We start from the raw sequence: 24,620 nt of genomic DNA, 5'->3' as shown, positions 1-24,620 counted from the left end.
TCCTTACGAACTGACAAAAGATCATAGTTTGTGTTTATTTCTTAGGAAATCCATTCAGATAAAATAAGTCTCCCTGTGTCTTAAGATCTCTTTAAAAAGTAAATATTATCCTCAGCACCCAAAATTGTGGGTTCAGTTACTGACTTATTACTATTTTTGTGAACATTTATGTTTAGAGCTTCAGATACAAAATATATAGAAAGTATCACTACTTAAGTATAATTTCACACTTTTCTTTATTCCACGAGCCTGTGGAATAGTACCTTAAGAGTATATAAACCGTGCCTTTTCCAAAATATACTTCATGGAGTAATGTTATTTTTTGCCTTTATAAAGCTTATATTTAATGTAACAACATTTGTTTCTTCTGAAAGTGAATGTTTTAGAGCAAAGTGAAAAGCTATATTTTATTCTGATTTTTTTTTTCACTAGCATTAGGGTGGTTGCTACACGTGAGTAGAGAGAGACCTATTTTTATATAAGATAGGTTCAGATATATTAAACTCACTGCTTTCTTAAAAATAAAAATAAGCTTCATTTTTTGGAGCAGTTATAAGTTTACAGTAAAACTTAGTTGAAAGTGCAGGGATTTCCTATATGCCCTCTACCTCCACACACGCAAAACGTCCCCCACCATCAACATTTTACATTACGATTGATGAATTTACATTAATATTATTGTCACCTAAAGTCCACAGTTTACATTAGGGTTCATCCTTGGTGGTGTACATTCTTTGGATTTTGTCTGATACATAATAACATGAATACACCATTGTGTTTTATCATACACAGTAGTTTTGCTGCCCTAAAAATTCTCTATGCTCTACTTGTTCATCCCTCACTCCCCACCAGCACCTGGCAGTCACTAGTCTTTTTAATGTCTACGTAGTTTGCCTTTTCCAAAATATCATATAGCTGGAATCATAAAATATGTAACCTATTCAGATTGGATTTTCTCACCTATATTGTAATATGCATTTAAGTTGTCTCCATGTCTTTTCATAGCTTGTTAGCTCATTTATTTTTAGCACTGAATACTATTCCTTTGTCTGGATATACCACAGTTTATTTATCCAATCACCTACTGAAAGACATTTTGAGCACTTTCTAGTTTTGGCAATGAGGAATAAAGCTGCTGTATCCATGTGCAGGCTTTTGTGTGGACATCTTCTCAGCTTTTTTGGGTAAATATCCAGGAGTGTGATTGCTGGATTGTTTGGTAAGAGTATATTTACTTTGGTAAGAAACTGCAAAGTTGCCTTTCAGAGTGGCTGTACCATTTTGCATTCCCATCAGCAATGAATGAGAGTTCCTGTCACTTTATATCCTTGTCTGTATACGGAGTTATCAAGTTTTTGGACTTTGTCCATTCTAATAAATGTGTTATAGTATATCATTGGTTTTAGTTAGCAATTCCCTAATGACATGGTTTTGAACATGTTTTTATATGTTTATTTGCCATCTGTGTATCTTTTTTGGTGAGGTATCTCTTCAGGTCTTCAGCCCATTTTTTAAAAATTGGGCTGTTTGTTTTCTTATTGTTGAATTTTAGGAACTCTTTGTATATTTTGGATAACAGTCCTTTATCAGATATGTCTTTGGCAAATATTTTCTCCCAGTCTGTGGCTTGTCTTCTAATTCTTTTGACTTTGTCTTTTGCATAGCAAAAGTTTTAAGTTTTAATGAAGTCCAGCCTATCAATTATTTCTTCCACAGATCCATGTCTTTTGTATTGTATCTAAAAGTTGCCATACCCAAGGTCATCTAGATTCCTATGTTAACCTCTAAAAGTTTTATAGTTTTGCATTTTACATTTAGGTCTGTGACCCATTTTGAGTTAATTTTTGTGAAGGTTGTAAGGTCTGTGTCTAGATTTATTTATTTAATTTATTTTTATTTTTATTTTTTGAGACAGAGTCTTGCTTTGTTGCCCAGGGCTGGAGTGCAGTGGTGTGATCTCAGCTCAGTGCAGCCTCCACCTCCCGGGTTCAAGCGATTCTCCTGCCTCAGCCTCCTGAGTAGCTGGGATAACAGTGTGCATCACCACGCCCAGCTAATTCTTTTGTATTTTTATTAGAGACAGGTTTTTACCATGTTGGTCAGGCTGATCTCCAACTCCTGACCTCGTGATCCACCCTCCTCAGCCTCCCAAAGTTCTGGGATTACAGGCGTGAGCTGCTGCGCCTGGCCTGTGACTCTTCATTTGTTCCAGCATCATTTGTTGAAAGACTATCTTTTCTCCATCATATTGTCTTGGCTCTTTTGTGAAAGCAGTTGGCTGTATTTATGAGAGTCTGTTTCTAGGCTTTCTCTTCTGTTCCATTGATGTTTTTCTCTGTTATTTCACAAATGCCACACTGTCTTGATATGTGTAGCTTTACAGTAAGTCTTAATTATGGGAAACTTTAAACATACATAAAAGTATGGCTGACAGTTCAACGAATCCCTATGTATACATCACGTAGCTGCACTGTTCATCAGCTCATGGCTGCTCTCGTTTTGCTACCCTACCCCATTCCAAGATTTCATGTAAAATTTCAGATATCATATAATTTCATTTCTATCGAGAGTGTATTTATAAAACATTATCTTTGCTTTAAAGAAACTGCAAAGCCTTCTCCAGTGTAAATTGGTCCCCATTTTTTTAAATTTTTTTTTTGTTTGGTCCAGCTTAAATGTATATTTTTAAAGAAACATTAAAAAAGGTATTCTATGGTAGTATTTCATTTCATACATGTACATATTTTAAACATGGAAAAATAAAACATTCATTTATAAATAGAATATTTTATACTCATTTTATGAAATAGTTTTATCACATATATTTTAGAGATATTTTGAGAACTCCTTTTTGAGTCATTTTCATTTAATAGTTTTCGATTGGAAAGCATCATTACTTCTGTCTGGATTTTTTGAGAAACACATTACCTTGGAATATGGATACAATGCTGTCATAGAAATATGTTTCAGACTTTGAGTACTCATTCACGTGATATTAGCATAGTCACTTAGAATTATTTTGTAAGGAAGATCTGTCATTTCTCCCTCATTTATTTATTAGTTGTTTTAACTGCCTTAGCTCTAGAACCAGTCATGTTTCCATGTAAAAGAGCAGGTTTTATGGCCTTAGAAGTAATGTTTTCTGTCTTAGATTTCAGTCAAATGGTTCTTTTTGTAATAGTAATATCAGTATTATATTGGAGCAAAGCTGGCATTACTTAATGACTGTATAGAAAAACTGAAACCACAATATAAAACATTTTCATTAGTACCAATTAGAAATCCCATGTATGATAATGCCTCATTTCTGTAGGCTCAATAGAAACAACATGTATAATAATTGATTTTTTTAAACCTTTTCATGCATTTGTAAAACACATTTTTCTTGTCCCTTGGCAATGGAAAATATAATTTTTACTGTTTTCTTTTAAAATTGTGTCTTTTATTATCTGTATAACAAGAAATCAGAATATCAAGATGGTTGAAATGATATGCATAATATACTAAAAATAAGGGCTTCATACATAAAATAATATTTAAAGGCTTCATAACAGCCATGTTAGCTACATAGGGGGTTTTTCTACTTTGTTTCAAATTCATAGATGTATTAATTGAGACTGCCTAATATCAATCTCTAGTTAAGAAATATATTTGGGCCAGGTGCGGTGGCTCACGCCTGTAATCCAGGCACTTTGGGAGGCTGAGGCTGGCGAATTATGAGGTCAGGAGATTGAGACCATCCTGGCTAACACAGCGAAACCCCGTCTCTACTAAAAATACAAAAAATTAGCCGGGCATGGTGGCGGGCGCCTGTAGTCCCAGCTACTCAGGAGGCTGAGGCAGGAGAATGGCGTGAACCCGGGAGCTTGCAGTGAGCCAAGATTGCGCCACTGCACTTCAGCCTGGGCGACAGAGTGAGATTCTGTGTCAAAAAAAAAAAAATTACATATATTTGAGGATATAGAATAAGCTCAGAAGATTAGGCAGTTCTACTAAAAACAGAATATTTCTAAAAACTGCTTTCAAATACAAATGGAGGGAATATTACAATTAGATATTAGAATTCTCTTTTATGTATATGAAGTATGGTTAGTATACCAAGTGGAGTAAGTGGAAACTTACTATAAAGTGGATTTCAAAGTCTTTCAAATTCATTTATTTTTACTCTTAAGCAGACTAAACATTTTCCTTAATATATCTTGTTTGTCTTATTTAACTATTCTGTTTCTGGACAAGGAGAAAGTAAAATTCATTTCATCATATAGTTAACATGTTAAATAAGAATGATTACTTTGAAAACCATTCAGAGTCCTCTCAGATACAAACTTTAATTCCTCTACTTACTTAAGTATCTGGGCTATTATCTCTAACAGAGCACAAATCTTCCTCTGTCTGGTGTGTCAAAAGTATCACAAAGGTAAAATCAATTAAGTTGAAATTTTTAAAATATTACTGAATTTAAAGAACTCTATAAGTGGTCACTGAAAGTCTAGCGCTTTATGTAAACACAATATAAAAATATATCTGAGTTTTCTGAAAAATTGTCTTGTGTTGCATTATCTGCTGTAAAGCTCGATCTTATCACTTAATTCCTTGAACATATTAATCATAGTTGTTTTATAGTCTGTCTTAGTTTGGGCTACTATAACAAAAATATCCTAGATTGGATGAGTTAAACAACAAACATTTATTTCTCACAATTCTGGAGACTGGGAGAACGGGATCCAGGCTCTGACAGATTTGGTGTCTGGTAAGGATCTACTTCTTGGTTCATAGATAGATGATTGTCTTCTTCACATGATAGAAAAAAGGCCAGAAAGCTCTCTGAGGTTCATTTTGTAATGGCACTAATTCCATTTATGAGAGTTCCGTCTTCATGACCTAATCACCTTTCAAAGGCCCCATCTCCTATCCTAGTACCATCACAATGGGGATAAGGATTTCTTTCTTTCTTTTTTTTTGGAGATAGAGTCTCGCTCTGCCGCCCAGGCTGGAGTGCAGTGGTGCAATCTTGGCTCACTGCAACCTCTGCCTCCCAGGTTCAAGTGATTCTTCTGCCTCAGCCTCTGGAGTAGCTGGGATTACAGGCGTGCGCCACCATGCGTGGCTAATTTTTGTATTTTTAGTAGAGACGGGGTTACACCACGTTGGACAGGCTTGTCTCGAACTCCTGACCTCGGGTGATCCACCCGCCTTGGCCTCCCAAAGTGCTGGGATTACAGGTGTGAGCCACTGCACCTGGCCTAGGATTTCATTATATGAATTTGTGGGAGGACAGAATCATTCAGTTCATAATATAGTTCATTTAAAATTACGTCTGCCAAACTCATTTTCTAGATTCCCTATTTTTGCTTTTTTTTCCTCTTGGTTTATATTTACATTTTTGTCTTTTTTTCTTGTATGCATATTTTAAAGACATTTTATTGAAGTAGAACTATATACTGCAGACCAGGCGCGGTGGCTCACGCCTGTAATCCCAGCACTTTGGGAAGCCGAGGTGGATGGATCACCTGAGATTGGGAGTTCGAGACCAGCCTGACCAACATGGAGAAACCCCGTCTCTACTAAAAATACAAAATTAGCCAGGTGTGGTGGTGCATGCCTGTAACCCTAGCTACCCAGGAGGCCGAGGCAGGAGAATTGCTTGAACCTGGGAGGCGGAGGTTGCAGTGAGCCGAGATCGTGCCATTGCACTCCAGCCTGGGCAATAAGAGTGAAACATATACTGCAAATGACTTTATACATTTTCACAAACTGAATACACCTATGTACCAAATACCTAGATTAAGAAATAGTAATTATCAGTATACTTCATAAGCCCCCCTCTTGATACCCTTCACTTAATAATCTGCTTTTCCTCCCAGAAGGAAACAGTATCCTTACCCTTAGTGATACCAGCATTTCCTTTCTGATAAGTTGTCAGACTAGTTTGAAGCTTTGGATGATGGATTTTGTCCTACTTGTGGTTCTAGGGAATGGATTCAACAATCTTGAGTTCACTTATCACCTCAATTATGGATTGAGATGATTTAAGCTGGGCTTTAATCTGACCATCATTACTCCCCAAGACATAGATTTTATATTTTAAACCAAAGACTAGGAGAGTTAGCAGGATTGTAATTTTTGGCGGATCCTGGCCTCCGCCTTTTGTTACTGCATTTTTGTTAATCTGCTGAAAGCTCTACTCAGCTTTTAGCCCTCTCAGCTTCCTCTTGTCTAATTAACACATCCTTTTTTTTTTTTTTTTTTGAGAAAAGCAATTCCAAAAGCCAATCAGAATTCTAGGTTCTTATATTACGTGTTTTTAAAAAGTGTTCTCTAAAAGCTTAGTTAAAATGACATCTTTTATCACTGTGATTTGTGACTCCTTTTAAGCATCCGTAACTAGCATTGATTGAAGTTGTTTCAGTGTAATGAGTTCCCCAAACAATACATTATGATTCAAAATGAAGCAGTTGTGTAAGAGCCTCATAATACATTTGTAAATCCTCAAGTATGAGGCAACTTCTTTCTGAGGGATAATTTTAGGGGGGAAACTTTTTTTCATATTTGACATCTAGGGATATTGAATTTGAGGCATAGTAATAGTTTCAATTACATGGCTTCTAGAAAGAAAGTTTCTTAATAATAGAAGCAGTGGCAATAGCTGCTATTTGTGTACTTTAATTTGTATCAGGCACTAAGTGGTTGTATAATGTTCAATAAACTGATTCAATCTTTATAAACACTTTAATGATATAGATACTGCTTTTATAGATGAGTAAACCAAGACAAGGAAAAAAATCAAGACAAGGAAAGGTTGAGTGATTTGTCATGGTCATAGAGCCAGCACTTATATTGAACTCGTGTGTCCAGATACACCCATATACTGTGTACGTATCTAGCATCCATTCTCTTTGGATTAGTGACTGTTCTGATTCATTAAAAAACCTGAGAAACATAGTCCACAGTAATACAGATTCAAATATGTTGTTGGAGATTCATTCTTGTCCTCCAAGAAAGCCTCATCTCCTTCATTTCATTAACCTCATAAAAATGTCCACCTTTCACTTGTCAGTTTTTTCTCTGCTTGGTTCCAACTTAGAGAATTATGCAGTTGGTACATGCCTGTAGCTAGTAACTGGGAGAGCCGGATCTAAGAAGCTGTGTCATGATGTTCTCATGGCAGTAGAACCAAACTGAAATTTCATAAAAAATATAAGAGAATTTCTTCTGAGGCGAATGTTTTCAAATGATAATTAATGTGAACTATTTTAGCTATAAGCAACATGTTTTCATGCTTGTTAGCTCATAATCCCATTATAAAAACTTTGTTATTTCAAATAATCCCTTTTATTTTAGGAAATTACAATTTCTGTAATATTATATGTTAATTTGTAGAAGTTTTATTAGTAGTAACATAAGATCATTGGATCGTGTGGAAAAGATACTAATGAAAGAAAATTACTCTTTTGAAATCTTTTTATTATTAGTATTTTATTAATGTTTGCATAATTTTTATTTTTATTTTTTATTTTATTTTATTTTATTTTATATTTTATTTTATTTTATTTTATTTTATTTGAGATAGAGTCTTGCTCTATCACCCAGTCTGGAGTGCAGTGGCGCAATCTTGGCTCACTGCAACCTCCATGTCCCGGGTTCAAGCGATTCTTCTGCCTCAGCCTCCCAAGTAGCTTGGACTATAGGCATGTGCCACTATGCCTGGCTAATTTTTGTATTTTTAATAGAGATGGGGTTTCACCATGTTGGGCAGGTTGGTCTCGAACTCCTGACCTCAGGTGATCCACCTGCCTCGGCCTCCCAAAGTGCGGGGATTATAGGTGTGAGCCACCATGCCTGGCCGCATAATTTTTTAAAACTGTAAAAAAATTCATCAATAGGAAGCAGTTGCATCAATTGTGAACCATGTATGTTATGAAATATTACTAAATTTAATAAGATAATGATTCATCGACCTTTAATTATAGTCATTAAAAATGCCATCCTTTGAATTAAATACATATTGAAGAAATACAGTAGTGCAAGTAATCCTCTGTAAAGTGTTCATATTTTTGTAAATACATATTAAAATCAAACCATATAAAAATATGTTTCTTATGGAAGTGAACTCAAAAACCTATATGATGGTATGTTCATAGAGGACATTATAGAAACATTTACATGAGTTTAAAAAATTTTTTTAAAATAATTTTATTATTATTTTTTAAGTTCCAGGGTATATGTGCAGGATGTGCAGGTTTGTTACATAGGTAAACATGTGCCATGGTGGTTTGCTGCACCTATCAGTCCATCACCCAGGTATTAAGCCCAGCATCCATTAGCTCTTTTCCCTAATGCCCTCCCTACTAACCCTCCCCTGACAGGCCCCAGTAAGTGTTGTTCCCCTTGCTGTGTCCATGTGTTCACATTGTTCAGTTCTCACTTATAAGTGAGAAGATGTGGTGTTTGATTTTTTGTTCCTGCATTAGTGTGCTGAGAATGATGGCTTCCATCTTCATCCATGTCCCTGCAAAGGACATTATCTCGTTCCTTTTTATGGCTGCATAGTATTCCATGGTGTATGTGCACCACAGTTTCTTTATGTAGTCTATCATTGATGGGCATTTGGGTAGATTCTGTGTCTTTGCTATTGTGAATAGTGCTGCAGTGAACATATGCGTGCATGTATCTTTATAATGGAATGATTTATACTCTTTTGGGTATATACCCAGTAATGGGATTGCTGGGTCACATGGTATTTCTGGTTCTAAATCTTTGAAGAATCAGCACATTGTCTTCAACAATGATTGTGCTAATTTATGTACCCACCAACAGTGTAAAAGCATTCCTATTTCTCCGCAGCCTTGCCAGCATCTGTTTTTTGAGTGTTTAATAATTGCCATTCTGAGTAGTATGAAATGGTATCTCATTGTGGTTTTGATTTGCATTTCTCTAATGATCAGCAATGTTGAGCTATTTTTCATGTTTCTTGGCTGCATGTGTATTTTTTTTTTTTGAGAAGTATCTGTTCATATCATTTGCCCACTTTTTAATGGGGTTGTTAGTTTCTTGTAAATTTGCTTAAGTTTCTTGTAGGTTCTGGATATTAGCCCTTTGTCAGATGGACAGATTGCAAAAATTTTCTCCCATTCTGTAGGTTGTCTGTTTGCTCCGATGATAGTTTTGTTTGCTGTGCAGAAGCTCTTTAGTTTAATTAGATCCCATTTGTCAATTTTTGCTTTTGTTGCAGTTGCTCTTGGTGATTTCATCATAAAGTCTGTGCCCATACCGATGTCCTGAACGGTATTGCCTAGATTTTCTTCTAGGCTTTTTTATAGTTTAGGGTTTTACATTTAAGTCTTTAATGCATCTTGAGTTAATTTTTGTATAAGGTGTAAGGAAGGGACCCAGTTTCAGTTTTTCACATATGGCTAATCAGTTCTCCCAGCACCACTTTTTAAATAGGGAATCCTTTCCCTATTGCTTGTTTTTGTCAGATTTGTTGAAGATCAGATGGTTGTAGATGTGTAGTTTTATTTTTGAGTTCTTTATTCTGTTCCATTTGTCTGTGTGACTGTTTTTATACCAGTACCATGCTGTTTTGGTTACTGTGGCCTTGTAGTATAGTCTGAAATCAGGTAGCGTGATGCCTCCAGCTTTGTTCTTTTTGCTTAGGATTGTCTTGGCTATGTGAGCTGCTTTTGGTTCCATATGAATTTTAAAATAGTTTTTTCTAGTTCTGTGAAGAATGTCAGTGGTACTTTAATGGGAATAGTGTTGAATCTATAAATTGCTTTGGGCAGGATGGCCATTTTCATGATATTGATACTTCCGATCCATGAGCATTTTTCCATCTGCTTGTGTCGTCTTTGATTTCCTTGAGCAGTGGTTTGTAGTTTTACCATTATAATATACTGCCATAATCTTAAACATTTGTACAGCAAAATAAGCAATACATATGTATCTTTCATTAAAATAATGTAATTGAACTCTTATAAAGTATGTTACTTAACAATGAGGAAGAAATGGAATGAGTAGATGGTTATAAAAAGCAGCTTTTTATGTACATTTTGATGATTTTGTTAGTAATAGTGCTGTGTCTGTTAATACAGCACTTTCATTATGTATCACTTTCAGGTAGAGTTTGAACATTTGTTTAATTAACCATGACTTAAGATTGTAGGTGAGTGCTTATGCTTAGAGCATTTAATTATTTGTGTTTTATTGGTTTTCTAATGTACTTAACAGAACTGCTTTAGCCTGGAGCTCCATGAAGGAACAGTCACTCAAGTCCAGCTTTGATATAAAAGTAAATCTCACAGTCTTTTTATTAAGCACTAAAAGACAACTAGTGTGTTTGTTTTGAATTCTGTATTCAAAGGAAGGTGATAATGTTATGATTTCTAGTTTAATTTTGAAGAGGAATATTAGTACAAATACTTTTGTTTTCAAAGAGTATAAATTTTGTGAGTTTTCTCTGAATAATTTGATAAGATTTTTTGCCTGTGGATTTAAAAAGCAGTGAGCTAATATTAGTCCTATTCTGAGAGACCTAAAAGTTGTACTTTTGATGAAAGGTGTTTTCCAGTGATATTTATGTCAAGGTTTAAGGAAAGATTGTGTAAAATCTGTAGGCATCTAGCAAGGGAAAAATACTTAAGTGATATTAACCTAAAACATTTTAGATAATTTTCTTTATTGTTATGTATAACAGTGTATAAATACAACAAATTGCTTTTAAGTGACTTACTGATTTTTATCTCCTTAGTTTTATTCAATTAAGTGTTTTTTAAAAGATAATTTAGATTCACATGAAATTGTAAGAAATAATTGAGAGAGATCTGGTATAACCTTTACTCAATTTTCCCCAATGGTAATATCTTGCAAAACTCTAATACAGTATTACAACCAGGATATTGACATTGATACAGCCAAAACTGAGAACATTTCTATCACAGGGAGTCTTCTTGTTGCCGTTTTATAGCCAAACCGACTTTCTTCCAGATGCTTAACCGTACTCCCAACCCTTAACCCCTGGCAACCACTAATCTTTGTGTTTCCATAATTTTGTTATTTCAAGAATGTTATATAAATGGAATTATGTGGTAGATTATCCATTTTGTCATTCTATAAAGTCCTTCTCTGTTGTAATTTTCTTTGCTCTGAAGTGTACTTTATCTCATTTAATATAGTCATTGTGCATTCCCTTGATTAATATTAGTACGTTATGTATTTTTCTATCCTTTTACTTTTAACCTGCCTTTATCTTTATGTTTATAGTGAATTTCTTATAGGCAGCATATAGTTGAGTCATGGGTTTTAATATACTTTGCCAGCCTTTGTCTTTTAATCGGCATACTGATTTACATTTAATCTAATTATTTATTTTTAAGGCTTAAGCTTCCCATTTAATTTTTTGTTTTTTGTTTGTTCTCTCTAGTCTTCATTTCTCTTACTGTGGGTTATTCCACATTTTTTAGAATTCCATCTTTGCTTATCTACAGTTAATTTGAATATATCTCTTTTTTTATTAATTAAAACCTATTTTTTTGAGGTTTTTTTTAGAGACAGGGTCTCACTCTGTCACCCAGGCTGGAGCACAGTGGCTTGATCATAGCTCACTGAAGCCTCAAACCCTTGGGCTCTAGTGATCCTCCCACCTCAGCCTCCTGAGCAGCTAAGACTATGGGTACATACCCCCATGAATGGCTGAGTTTTTTTTTATTTTTTTACTTGTAGTAGAGGAAAGGTTTTGCTTTGTTGCCCAGGCTGGTCTAGAACTCCTGGCCTTAAGTAATATTTCTACCTTGGCCTTAAGTAATCTTTCTACCAAAGCATGAATATATCTCTTTGTATAGCTTTTTTAGTGGTTGCTGTAGGTATTACATTATACATGCATAACTTATCATCTTACCATCACAGTCTACTGGTGTCCTCATGTTACACTTCAAGGGGCAAACTTTTTAACCACTTACCTCCCTTTCATCTCTTTTCTCTCTCTACTTTATAAATAGTTTTCTTAGGTATGTCCTTTACATGCATTTAGAACCATATCAGTGTTATAACTTTTCTTCAGCCATCTAATGTAATTTAAAAGACTCAGAGGAAAAGGAAAAACTATTATATTTACTCATATTTTTCCTTGCCATATTCTTTCTTCCTTCCTGATGTTTGAAGATTCCATCTTTTATCATTTCCTTTCTGTCTGAAGAGCTTCCTTTAGCCATTCTTTCAGGATAGGTCTGCTGATGACAAATACTCTGGTTCTCCTTTATCTGAAAATGTCTTGATTTTCTCCTCCTTCATTCCTGAAATATATTTTTGCTAGATATAAGATTCTCTGTTGATAGTTCCTCTCCATCAATTGGTCTACAATGTTCTGTCCTCCATGGTTTTTGATGAGAAATCTGCTGTCATTAGACTTGTTTTTTTGTTACTGGTAAAGTGTCATTTCTCCTTTGCTACTTTCAAGATTTATTTTTTTCTTTGTCTTTAGTTTTCAGAGGTTTTACTATAATGTGTGTTGTTTTGGATTTCTTTGGGTTTAATCCTGTTTAGGGTTTACTCAGCTTTCTCAATTTGTAGTTTTATTCACCAAATTTAAAAAGTTTGCAGTCATTATTTCTTTGAGTTCTCTTTCAGCTCTTGCCTCTGTCTCCGCCCCTTCCAGGACTGATTAGTAGATGAAAGGAATGTTAGGTCTTTTATTGTAGTTTCACTGGTCCCTGAGACTCTGTTTTTTAGTTTTGATTCTTTTTGTCCCTAGTCTATTCAGATTGGGTAAATCTTGTTGTTCTGTGTTCCAGTTTACTGATTATTTCTTTTGTCCCCCTCCTCTGCTTTTGATCCCATTCATTAGGTTTTTAGTTTTGGTTCTTGTATTTGCCAGTCATAACAATTTTTATTTGGTCTTTATACCTTCTTTCTTTAGACTTTATAATTTTTTTTAGACTTTATAATTTTTTTTTTTGAGTCTTGCTCTGTCGCCCAGGCTGGAGTGCAGTGGCACGATCTCTGCTCACTGCAACCTCCGCCTCCCAGGGTTCAAGTGATTCTCCTGCCTCAGCCTCCTGAGTAGCTGGGATTACAGGCGTCCACCACCATGCCTGGCTAATTTTTGTATTTTTAGTAGAAATGGAGTTTCACCATGTTGGCCAGGCTGATCTCTAACTCCTGATCTCGTGATTCGCCCACCTCGGCCTCCCAAAGTGCTGGGATTACAGGCATAAGCCACTGTGCATGGCCTTTTTTTTTTTAGATGGAGTTTTGCTCTTGTTACCCAGGCTGGAGGGCAATGGTGCGATCTTGGCTCACTGCAACCTCTGCCTCACGAGCTCAAGCGATTCTCCTGCCTCAGCCTCTTGAGTAGCTGGGATTACAGGTGTGCCCCACCATGCCAGGCTAATTTTGTATTTTTAGTGAGACAGGGTTTTGCCATGTTGGCCAGGCTGGTCTCAAACTCCTGACCTTAGGTGATCTGCCCGCCTTGGTCTCCCAGAGTGCTGGGATGACAGGCATGGGCCACTGCGCCGGATCTAGACTTTATAATTCTTTGCTAAAACCTTCTATTTCTGTATTTGTTACCAGGATGTTCTCAATTGCTCATTGAAGCATTTTTTAATGATTTTTTTTAAATAATCAGATCATTCCAATATCTCTATTATCTTAGTATTGGCATCTGCTAGTTATCTATTTTTATTCAGTTTGAGATCTTCCTTTTTTTCTCTCTTAGAATGATGAGTGATTTTTTAACTGAAACTTGGACATTTTATATACTTTGAGACTGGATCTTATGTAAACCTTCAGGTTAACTGGTTTTGTTTGATACTGCTCTAGCAGGGAAGGGTGGTGGAAAGAGAGAGGGGTGCTGTCTCATTACTGCCAGGTCATAGCAGAAGTCCAGATTCCCTGCTCATCCTCCACTGACACCTCAGAGGGATTGTACTAATTGTTCCCATAGGTGAGTGTGGGATTTCTGGCTCCCCAACCATCTTTCTCTGATAGCTGTCTGGCTAGGAGGGATACAAGGTACTGTTCTACGTGTGTCCTTCCCTGACAACCACCAAGGTGTGGGCGGAGCTGACTTTGGTTACTAGTAGATGTGGTGCTGCAAGTCCCGACTATGCACTAGGCCTCCTCTGACATCATCACAGTGAGGAGGAATAAGGTCACCTTGTCACTAATGGATGGGCTTAGAAGTCCAAGCTCCTCACTTGGCCTTCACTGACAATATCAGAATGCCTTGTTACCTCCTGGTAGAGATGGAAATCTCAATCCCATCTTGGCCTTTTCTGAAACCACCTAGTGAGGTGGTTGGGGCATCTCATTACAGCCTAATAAGGGTAGAAGTCTAGGATCACCATCTCAGCCTCTACTGGTGGGGATGGGGGTAGGGCCATAATTTTTTATCTGGTGTTGGGCTGCACTTGAGTAGTTAGTTCTAAAAGTTTTATGTCTTGCTAGACTGCCCCTTTCCTGGTCCTTTGGCTAGAGAGAGCAGTTCTGGGGGTTTCTTTCATCTGCATTTGTTGCCAGCTTCTGTACCGAGTTGTGGATATATGAAATAAAAAGAAAACCCAGGGAACTCACTGGTCTGTCTTTCTTTGGATCTTGGGGTTCCTATCCAGTCCTCCTCCTTTTTGCCTTTCAAAGTCTTCTTATGTTTGTTTTATATATATTTTACATGTAGTGCTCTGATTTTCTAGATCTACTTAGTGAGAGAGATGGGGAAAAGTACATCTACTCCATCTTCCTGGAAGCAGAAAGTGTGTTTCAGATACTTGGTAGCGGAAGTTACCTCTAAACAGTAGTTGAATTGGATGTACATGGCTATTATTGTGTTTGTGTGGTTTTTTGTTTGTTTTGAGGACTAAATGCCTGTAGGCATATTTTATTGGCAGAGATAAAGAATTCAAAACAAAAACCTAGAGTCAACTCCTGTAGATATTTATAAATCTCAAACTGAGACATTTTCTTGACAACTCAGGGACCTACTTAACAACACTAGTTTTAATGCGTCAAACTTTACTATGATTTCTTTTATATTACTATTCAAACAATGCACTTTTTTTGACTCTTTTATCTAGTTACAGAGTGGCTGACAATCTGTGGAAGTAGTTTTCAGGTTTTGGGTAGTATTATAGGCCTTGTTAAGATCTAATGGCCATGTGTTCATTTTGAGGGACTATAAGTATTTCTATGGGGATTTAATAGTCAAAAATTTACTTTGTAATATAATAGAAGCACATCATCTATAGCACAGTAACTTGTTATAAAATATGAGAAAAATCAAGGCCTTTATTCGATATAGGTTGTGTAATATTTTTAAATTGCCTCAGCAGAAGTATTCTATAGTAAAATGTTATTGTAGATGTTTAAAAGAAAGTTTTCTTTGACTGTATAATATGCGGATTGTTCAAGGTCTAAAGTAGTGTTGGGATTGGATTTCTTTCATTGTAGGGTGATGAATTAGAAGACAATGAAAAGAATTTCTACGAATCTGATGATGATCAGAAGGAAAAGACTGACAAAAGGAAGAAGCCATATACTATGGATCCAGACCATAGACTCTTAATTAGAAATACAAAGCCTTTGCTTCAGAGCAGGAATGCTGCGGTATGTTAAAATCCTTATAAGAAATAATTCACTGGTTTTTAAAAAACAGCAATTAAAAATATTTAGTAAGTGAGTCTGTGTGTGCTAATGGAGCATTTGTTTGTTTACATACCAAATGACATGTAATGGATAGTTGGAAGTACAGTGTGGAATGTAAGCTATAGATTTAGAGACCTAATGTCTGGGAAGTAATACCTAAATATATTTCAGCCTTCCATGTTTCCAGGTATGCAGAGTTAGGTTTTGATGAGAATACCTGGTTTGGCCTATTGGACTTCATTTACTTTTTAGTGGTTTTGTTAATTGGCTTTCCTTAAGATAAGTTATTTCTAAGTTGTTTCTCAATTGGTTGGATTATATTAGCTCTTATATAAGGAGTATGTATATTTATCAGTTATACCATTGTGATTGAGGGTACTTGATCTGGTATCAGTCCATACTGTTTGTATCTGTCTGATAGAATTTTTAAGAGACTATAACAAAGGTAATGCCTCACATATTATAAATGTAAATTGATAGTAATAGTAATTAAAAATCATCTTTGTTTGGGTCATAGATTTTTTTGTTTGTTCGACACCTTTTTATTTTATATAACCATTTATATTTTAGAAGAATACATGTGTACAATACAAAATTAGAAAATACAGACTATCGCAAGGACGAAAAACCAAACACCGTATGTTCTCACTCATAGGTGGGAATTGAACAATGAGAACACATGGACACAGGAAGGGGAACATCACACACTGGGGACTGTTGTAGGGTGGGGGTAGGGGGGAGGGATAGCATTGGGAGATATACCTAATGCTAAATGACGAGTTGATGGGTGCAGCACACCAACATGGCATGTGTATACATATGTAACAAGCCTGCATGTTGTGCACATGTACCCTAAAACTTACAGTATAATAATAATAAAATTAAAAAAAAAAGAAAGACTAGCAAAACTAAAAAGAAAATTAAAACATCACATTCTCAACACTCAGAAACCACTTATGTATTTTCTTCCAGATCTTTTTGATCTGCATAAGCATACATATATTCATGGTTATACATACATATATATTTGTGTATATATTATATATACACGTATATTTTAACGAAGATAAAAATCATACTGTACATAACATTTTCTAACCTTTTTTTCTCTAGTCAGTCCTCTCCACTTTTTATTTTAATAAAATTTCATTTCATTTAATACCAATTGATCTTAAATTATTCTTTTTGGATGATTTATCCAAACCATTATCTAATGCATTGCGTCTTTTAAAGCCTCTCAAGTTTTGCAGAATGTCCTTCTGGGTTTGTCTGATTGCTGCTGCTTCTTTTTATTTTGTTTATTTATTAATTTTTTTGCTATACCTACTGGAATGGGATGGTTGCATCTTTTATAGTGTCATTTAATTCTTTTATATTCTGTGTTTCCTGTTAACTGGCAGTTATATCTAAAGGCTTGACAAATTTAAGTTAAACATGTTCTTAAAGATTTTAATTGAGAAAATATTCTTAATAAATTGTTCTTTTCACTTAGTAAAAACTTCAAATATGTGGAATTTGCATTATTTTTTCTGATTTTTGAGAATTTAGAGCTTACAGCTTTGTATATCCTAGTTATCAGCAACAATTTTTGTCTAATACCTTTTAGTTTCCAAACCATTATTCCATAATCATGCCCAGTCATAACAAAAATATTATTTCATGGATGTTGTAAAATATGCTTATATTTTAATATCTTCAGCTTAGCCAGATGCTAGTTAGGTAGCTGTAATTTGCCATCTTAAATTCTATTTTATGAGTGACTCACTGTTCATTTAACTAGATCTTAGAAATTGATTTTATAGTTCAAATACTTACAGATCAAAAACGTTCTCAAATAGTGAAACAAATAGTGGCAGTTTGTACTTTTGGTCCCAGTTTGTTTGGGTTCCCTGCTTACTTGATGCTGTACCATATAGAGGTGGTTTACTTTTTGTGTCAGTATATTTTGGTACCTTGTTTTGGGATGCTGCTAAATATGAGTAAAGGCTAACGTTTGAAGAATTGTGGATAGTTTTTTTTTAACCTCATACTTAAGTTTATGGAGAGACTTTGAGAATTTCTTTCAGGAAACATAATACGTCATTGCTATGTAGTTTGTATTGGAGATAGATACTGAAAGCGGAATGTTAGGAGGCTATTCTAACAGTCTAAATAAGGTGACAGTGGCATGAATGGTTAAGAGTAGAAAAGTGTTTATAGGATGCACTTTATTATGAACAGGCATGATGTAACTGTAGAAGGCCTATAAGGTTGTGTATTTTTAGTCTTTTTGGATTTTGAAGTTTTGGGAACTTTTTTCATGGCGTTTACAAATTAGCCTATACATTTCAAATTCTGGGTATCAAAGAGACTTTAAACTGTTGGATTTCTAAATACTGAGGAAAAAGAGGCTCATTTAGTCCTTTTGGATTTTGGAGTACCCTAATATATTGGAATAGATCGCATGCCAAGTGGCAGCTAGAATTTTAACGACATTGACATGTATCGAAAATACAGTTTGCTTTCTTGCCGGTAGGATTGGACTTTTATTTATAAGGGAAAAGGATTTACTATCTGTAAGATAGATTAAAATTAAGATTCAGCTTTCTTTTCTATCATTTACTAATACTTATTAGCCAGGTATATGTGTTAATATTTTTTTAAACGACTGATCTTGGATTAGGTCAATCATTAATTGAGATTCTTTTATTTTGTAAGATTTAAAATTCAGGAGAATTTATTTTGTAACTAACTTATATTTGCAGTTCACAAGTGAAGAAATGAGATATTCTTGCATTTTTTAAATTCTCAACTAATGTCTTAAAGCTATAAATCAAACTTGTAAGAAAGTACAAGAAATGACAGTAAATTTAGGACCCTGTATACTGTATTTTTTAAAACAGTTCTTTAGTTTCCGAAGAAACTTTTTTTTTTAACCTCAAACATTCTCCTGTGCTGTATACTATTTAGACATATATATTAATAGAACTTTTGCTATATATTTATTCAAACATTATAGACCAGGCAGAATTAAATTAATATTAGTGTGTCCTTTGAGCCAAAGGCAGCATTGGTAACATCTGTAGCTATGTCTCTGCAGTTGTCACTCTGAATCTGAGTGTAGAGGCACTTAGGGGAAACAGTACTCTTCTGTTTTGAGACAAAGAAATTCGAATCACCCTTTGTTTGTTTTGTTTCGTTGAGACAGAGTCTCACTCTGTTGCCCAGGCTGGAGTGCAGTGGCATGATCTCGGCTCACTGCAACCTCTACCTCCTGGGTTCAACGATTCTTCTGTCTCAGCCTCCCAAGTAACTGAGATTACAGGCATGCACCACCACACTTAACCTAATTTTTGTATTTTTAGTAGAGATGGGGCTTTACCATGTTGGCCAGGATGGTCCCATACCTGACCGCAAGTGATCCACCTGCCTCGGCCTCCCAAAGGGGTGGGAGTACAGGTGTGAGCCACTGTGCCCAGTCTTTGAATCACCCTTATAATGGCTTTGAACCAGAAGCCATTTTTAAGGTTCTGTGTTTTTAAAAACAAGATTATTTTAAATGCTACTGCTGTAGATGTATTTGTTTTAATGGAGTTTCTTTAATTGTAACTTAAATGTGCTGAGTTTTCTTTATTTCAGCCTACTAGTTACTGTTATCCTGGCTTCATTTAGAAAGGCATGCTTACAATTCTTAACAAGCCCCAATCTCAGAGCAGCAGCTGAGGAGCATGAAATTTCGAGTGTCTTGAGCTTTGCCACGTACTAGCTGTTACACCTTGAGCAGTTCATTCAGTGTCTCTTTTTTTTTTCTGAGGATGTATTCATTTCATAGCACTGCCATACATATTGCCACAAACTGAGTGGATTAAAACAACAGAAATTTATTCTGTCACATTTCAGGAAGCCAGAAGTCTGAAATCAAGGTGTAATCAGTATTGGTTCCTTCTGTACGCTCTGAGGGAGAGACCATCTCTTTTCTAGCTTCTGGTGATTGCCAGCAATCCATGGCATTGCTTGGCTTATGGATGTATCACACTAATTATCTCCATCTTCACATGGCCTTCACTGTGTCTCTTTTTGTCCTTTTTTTTATCTTATAAGGACACTTTCATTCGTTTTAGGGCTCTTAACCAGAATGATCTCATTTCAATTCTTAAATAATTTCTACAGAGATCCCACTTCCAAATAAGATCAGATTCTGAGGATAGAATTGGGCCCTGGGGGTGGGGGACACTTCTTCAACTCACTACAAAGAGTAACATTCCATTTTATGTCACAGGAATTTGTAGGACTTAGAGGAAATAATGTGTAGGAATGGACTTTGAAGTTGTAGAGTGCTCTAGTATTCATAGTTCCTGTTATTTTTGTGCTTTATCTTGTAGGTGGTTATGGCAGTTGCTCAGCTGTATTGGCACATATCACCAAAATCTGAAGCTGGCATAATTTCTAAATCACTAGTGCGTTTACTTCGTAGCAATAGGTAGGTCATGATTTTATATATATTTTTTTCTTTTGTATTCCTTCAAAAGTAATGTTTGAACAAATGTAATCTTTCAGGCATTTAATATATAACTCTGACTATATTTTAATCAATCAGTCAATAAGATTTCATACTTAAGGGGGTTATTATAAAAGTCTTTATACATTTATCTCAAACTTAATGATAAATACTGAAATTTTTTTAACCTCAAGCCCAAAGATATTGAAAATATTTTGTGGCATAATACTAGGGTGTCACTAGTAGCCTAGTATTAGTGTTTGAAATTTTTAGGTATGGCAATAATGATGTTTGGGAGTTTTGGTAAGTCTGTATTCACTGAAAAACTATACTGAAGTACTATCAGATTGACTTACTCAATGTATTAATACATGGTTTTATATAGAGCAATGTGTATGCTAAGTAATGTAGTTTATGCCAGAATTGTGCTTCCTATAAAACTGAAATATTTAATTACTCTGCTTTGCTCCACTCTAAAAAGAGAGCTGTGTTTTTAATAGCTACTCATTTTAAAGATTGCGTACTCTTAGTTTCAGATAGACAGAAAGAGCATGCCACCTTCTTTAATTTTATGTCTTTATAATTTAGTGGTTTAGGTTAACAATTCAAAACAATTTATTGAGTTTCCATGACATATAACATGAGAATCATGATTTCAGGTTTAATTCAGACATTTGTTCTCTGTGTTTAAGAATACCTTCATTTTAGCTATTTGACATACCTTAGCTATTTTTCAGTAATTAGTTGTTTTAATTTGAAACAATGTTTTTCATTGAGTGCTTGTTTCCACTAACTGGGTTGGAAGGAAAAAATTATGTATTTGTTTTTGCCTTTAACTGGAACTTAGTCCACAATTTTAGCTCTTGACTGGCTTAGTAACAAATGAGATGCCATTTATTCTCCCTATCTTTATAACCAGCTATTATTTTTCTCTTTTGCTAGTTCAATACTTTTTTTTTCCTATGGCTAGTTGAAAGGATATCAAAAAGACCTGGAATTGGTCTTTCACGTGAAGCCTTATACCAGATTCAGTTCATTTATTAGATATTTGGGTCTAAAAATAACATGACTACTTTTTAAATCTGGCCTTTGCCCTGGGAAGAATGAGTTATTTAATGAGTTTATAATAACAGTGTGGTCATATTTACCCCCATTAACCTTAAGAATACTTTCCTTGGATGTGTTCAAAGCAGCTGCAATGTTAACTTCATATTTTAGGAGCACTTTATTATAAAATTTGTTTTAACTATTCTTCATGATGAATCACGTCTAATTTATTGGTATTTTGTAGGAAAAGTGCATTAAAAAGGCACACGTCTAAGATTTACTAAAAACTTTTCATTATTACATTTAAGAGTCTCATTCACTTGAAATTATTGCTAATTCTTTTTCATTGTTGTAGTGCTTACTCAAAGATGTTTCATTGGAACATATACCCAGTAAAAATTCTCTTTTGATTTTTAGGGAGGTGCAGTATATTGTCCTACAAAATATAGCAACTATGTCAATTCAAAGAAAGGTATGTATGTTCTGAACATGTAATTTAAGAGACACATGAACACATTAGTACCATAATGTATTTTTGTATTTATTTTTGTAATCTAGGGGATATTCGAACCTTATCTGAAGAGTTTCTATGTTAGGTCAACTGATCCAACTATGATCAAGACACTGAAGGTATGTATGCTTTCATTTTTCAGAGGCTTTTAACACATTTGTTTTGAAGAGATATTTCTATAGCTTTTAGCATCTGTGGGATGCAGTCCTGCTTTTCAAAACATATTGATACAGTTAATGGTTTTTCTTTATACTTTTCAATCTATATTATTATATACTAATTACTGTACTACATTCTGATAATGTAAAGTTAAACCATGCTACCTACAACTTGAATAACTCACAGATTACTGAAGGAGACAGGCATTTAAATAAATAACTTCAGAGATTTGTTCCAAGATGGCCGAATAGGAACAGCTCCAGTCTGCAGCTCCTACCATGATTGACGCAGAAGATGGGTGATTTCTGCATTTCCAACTGAGATGCCTGGTTCATCTCACTGGGACTGGTTGGACAGTGGGTGCAGCCCCAGAGGGTGAGCTAAAGCAGAGTGGGGCATTGCCTCACCCAGGAAGCGCAAGGGGTCGGGTGATTTCCCTTTCCTAGCCAAGGGAAGCCGGGACAGACTGTACCTGGAAAAACGGGACACTCTCACCCAAATGCTGTGCTTTTCCCAAGGTCTTAGCAACTGGCAGACAAGGAGATTCTCTCCCATGCCTGGCTCAGCAGGTCCCACGCCCATGGAGCCTTGCTCACTGCTAGCGCAGCAGCCTGAGATTGAATTGCGAGGCAGCAGCCTGGCTTGGGGAGGGGCGTCTGCCATTGCTGAGGCTTACGTAGGTAAACAAAGTGGCTGGGAAGCTTGAACTGGGCGGAGCCCACTGCAGCTCAGCAAGGCCTAGTGCTTCTATAGACTCCACTCTGTGGGCAGGACATAGCTGAACAAAAGGCAGCAGACAGCTTCTGTAGACATAAATGTACCTATCTGACAGTTCTGAAGGGAGCAGTGGTTCTCCCAGCTCGGTGTTTGAGCTCTGAGAACAGACAGACTGCCTCCTCAAGTGAGTCCCTGACCCCCGTGTAGCCTAACTGGGAGACACCTCCCAGTAGGGGCTGACAGACACCTCATATAGGCGGGTGCCCCTCTGGGACAAAGCTTCCAGAGGAAGGACCAGACAGCAATATTTTCTGTTCTGCAGTATTTGCTGTGCTGCAGCCTCCGCTGGTGATAACCAGGCAAACAGGGTCTGGAGTGGACATCCAGCAAACTCCAATAGACCTGCAGCTGAGGGACCTGACTGTTAGAAGGAAAACTAACAAACAGAAAGGAATAGCATCAACATCAACTAAAAGGACATCCACACCAAAACCCCATCTGTAGGTCACCAACATCAAAGACCAAAGGTAGATAAAACCACAAAGATGGGGAGAAACCAGAGCAGAAAAGCTGAAAATTCTAAAGACCAGAGAGCCTCTTCTCCTCCAAAGGACTGCAGCTCCTCGCCAGCAACGGAGCAACGCTGGATGGAGAATGACTTTGACAAGTTGACAGAAACAGGCTTCAGAAGGTTGGTAATAACAAACTTCTTCAAGCTAAAGGAGCATGTTCAAACCCATCTCAAGCAAGGTAAAAACCTTGAAAAAAGGTTAGACGAATGGCTGACTAGAATAAACAGTGTAGAGAAGAACTTAAATGACCTGTTGGAGCTGAAAACCATGGCATGAGAACTTTGTGACACATGCACAAGCTTCAATAGCCGATTTGATCAAGTGGAAGAAAGGGTGTCCATGATTGAAGATCAAATTAATGAAATAAAGCAAGAAGATGAGGTTGTAGAAAAAAGACTTAAAAGAAATGAACAAAGCCTCTAAGAAATAAGAGACTGTGGGAAAAGACCAAATCTGTGTTTGATTGGTGTACCTGAAAGTGACGGGGAGAATGGAACCAAGTTGGAAAACACTGTTCAGGATATCATCCAGGAGAACTTCCTCAACCTACCAAAGCAGGCCAACATTCAAATTCAACAAATACAGAGAATACCCCAAAGACACTCCTTGAGAAGAGCAACCCCAAGACACATAATTGTCAGATTCACCAAGGTTGAAATGAAGGAGAAAATGTTAAGGGCAGCCAGAGAGAAAGGTTGGGTTACCTACAAAGGGAAGGCCATGAGACTAACAGCAGCTCTCTCAGCAGAAAAATCCCACAAGCCAGAAGAGAGTGGAGGCCGATATTCAGCATTCTTAAAGAAAACAATTTTCAACCCAGAATTTCATATCCAGCCAAACTAAGCTTCATCAGTGAAGGAGAAATAAAACCCTTTACAGACAAGCAAATGCTGAGAGATTTTATCACCACCAGTCCTGCCTTACAACAGCTCCTGAAGGAAGCACTAAACATGGAAAGGAGCAACTGGTACCAGCCACTGCAAAAACATCCCAAATTGTAAAAAAACATTGATGCTATGAAGAAACTGCAGCAACGAATGGGCAAAATAACCAGCAAACATCATAATGACAGGATGAAATTCACACATAACAATATTAACCTTAAATGTAAATGGGCTAAATGCCCCAATTAAAAGACACAGACTGGCAAATCAGTGTGCTGTATTCAGGAGACCCGTCTCATGTGCAGAGACACACATAGGCTCAAAATAAAGGGATGGAGGAAGATGTACCAAGCAAATGGAAAGCAAAAAAAAAGCAGAAGTTGCAATCCTAGTCTCTGATAAAATAGACTTCAAACCAACAAAGATCAGAACTCCATTACATAATGGTAAAGAGATCAATTCAACAAGAAGAGCTAACCTGAACATATATGCACCCAATCCAGGAGCACCCAGATTCATAAAGCAAGCCCTTAGAGACCAACAAAGAGACTTAGACTCCCACACAATAATAATGGGAGACTTTAACACCTCACTGTCAATATTAGACAAATCAATGA

At 36.1% G+C, this 24,620-nt stretch overlaps 1 protein-coding gene across 4 annotated transcripts in view; it reads left to right on the top strand.

The window, feature by feature from the left end:
- Positions 1-24,620, top strand: part of AP3B1 (adaptor related protein complex 3 subunit beta 1) — a 288,518-nt gene that overhangs the window by 99,548 nt on the left and 164,350 nt on the right. For all 4 annotated transcript variants that reach the window (XR_004027066.1, XM_003261505.4, XM_030800425.1 and 1 more), the window contains exons 8-11: positions 15,442-15,597; positions 19,998-20,095; positions 21,578-21,632; positions 21,719-21,790. Coding sequence is in view for 3 of the 4 variants with exons in the window: in XM_003261505.4 (XP_003261553.2) it covers positions 15,442-15,597; positions 19,998-20,095; positions 21,578-21,632; positions 21,719-21,790 (381 nt within the window). In the remaining variant the exon portion in view is untranslated. The remainder of the gene's footprint in view (positions 1-15,441; positions 15,598-19,997; positions 20,096-21,577; positions 21,633-21,718; positions 21,791-24,620) is intronic.

Source organism: Nomascus leucogenys, chromosome 2 (assembly GCF_006542625.1).
Source record: "Nomascus leucogenys isolate Asia chromosome 2, Asia_NLE_v1, whole genome shotgun sequence".
In the NCBI taxonomy this organism is placed as follows: domain Eukaryota; kingdom Metazoa; phylum Chordata; class Mammalia; order Primates; family Hylobatidae; genus Nomascus; species Nomascus leucogenys.
The sequence above is the reverse complement of the archived record's forward strand: the minus strand, read 5'-3'. Positions and strand labels throughout refer to the sequence as shown.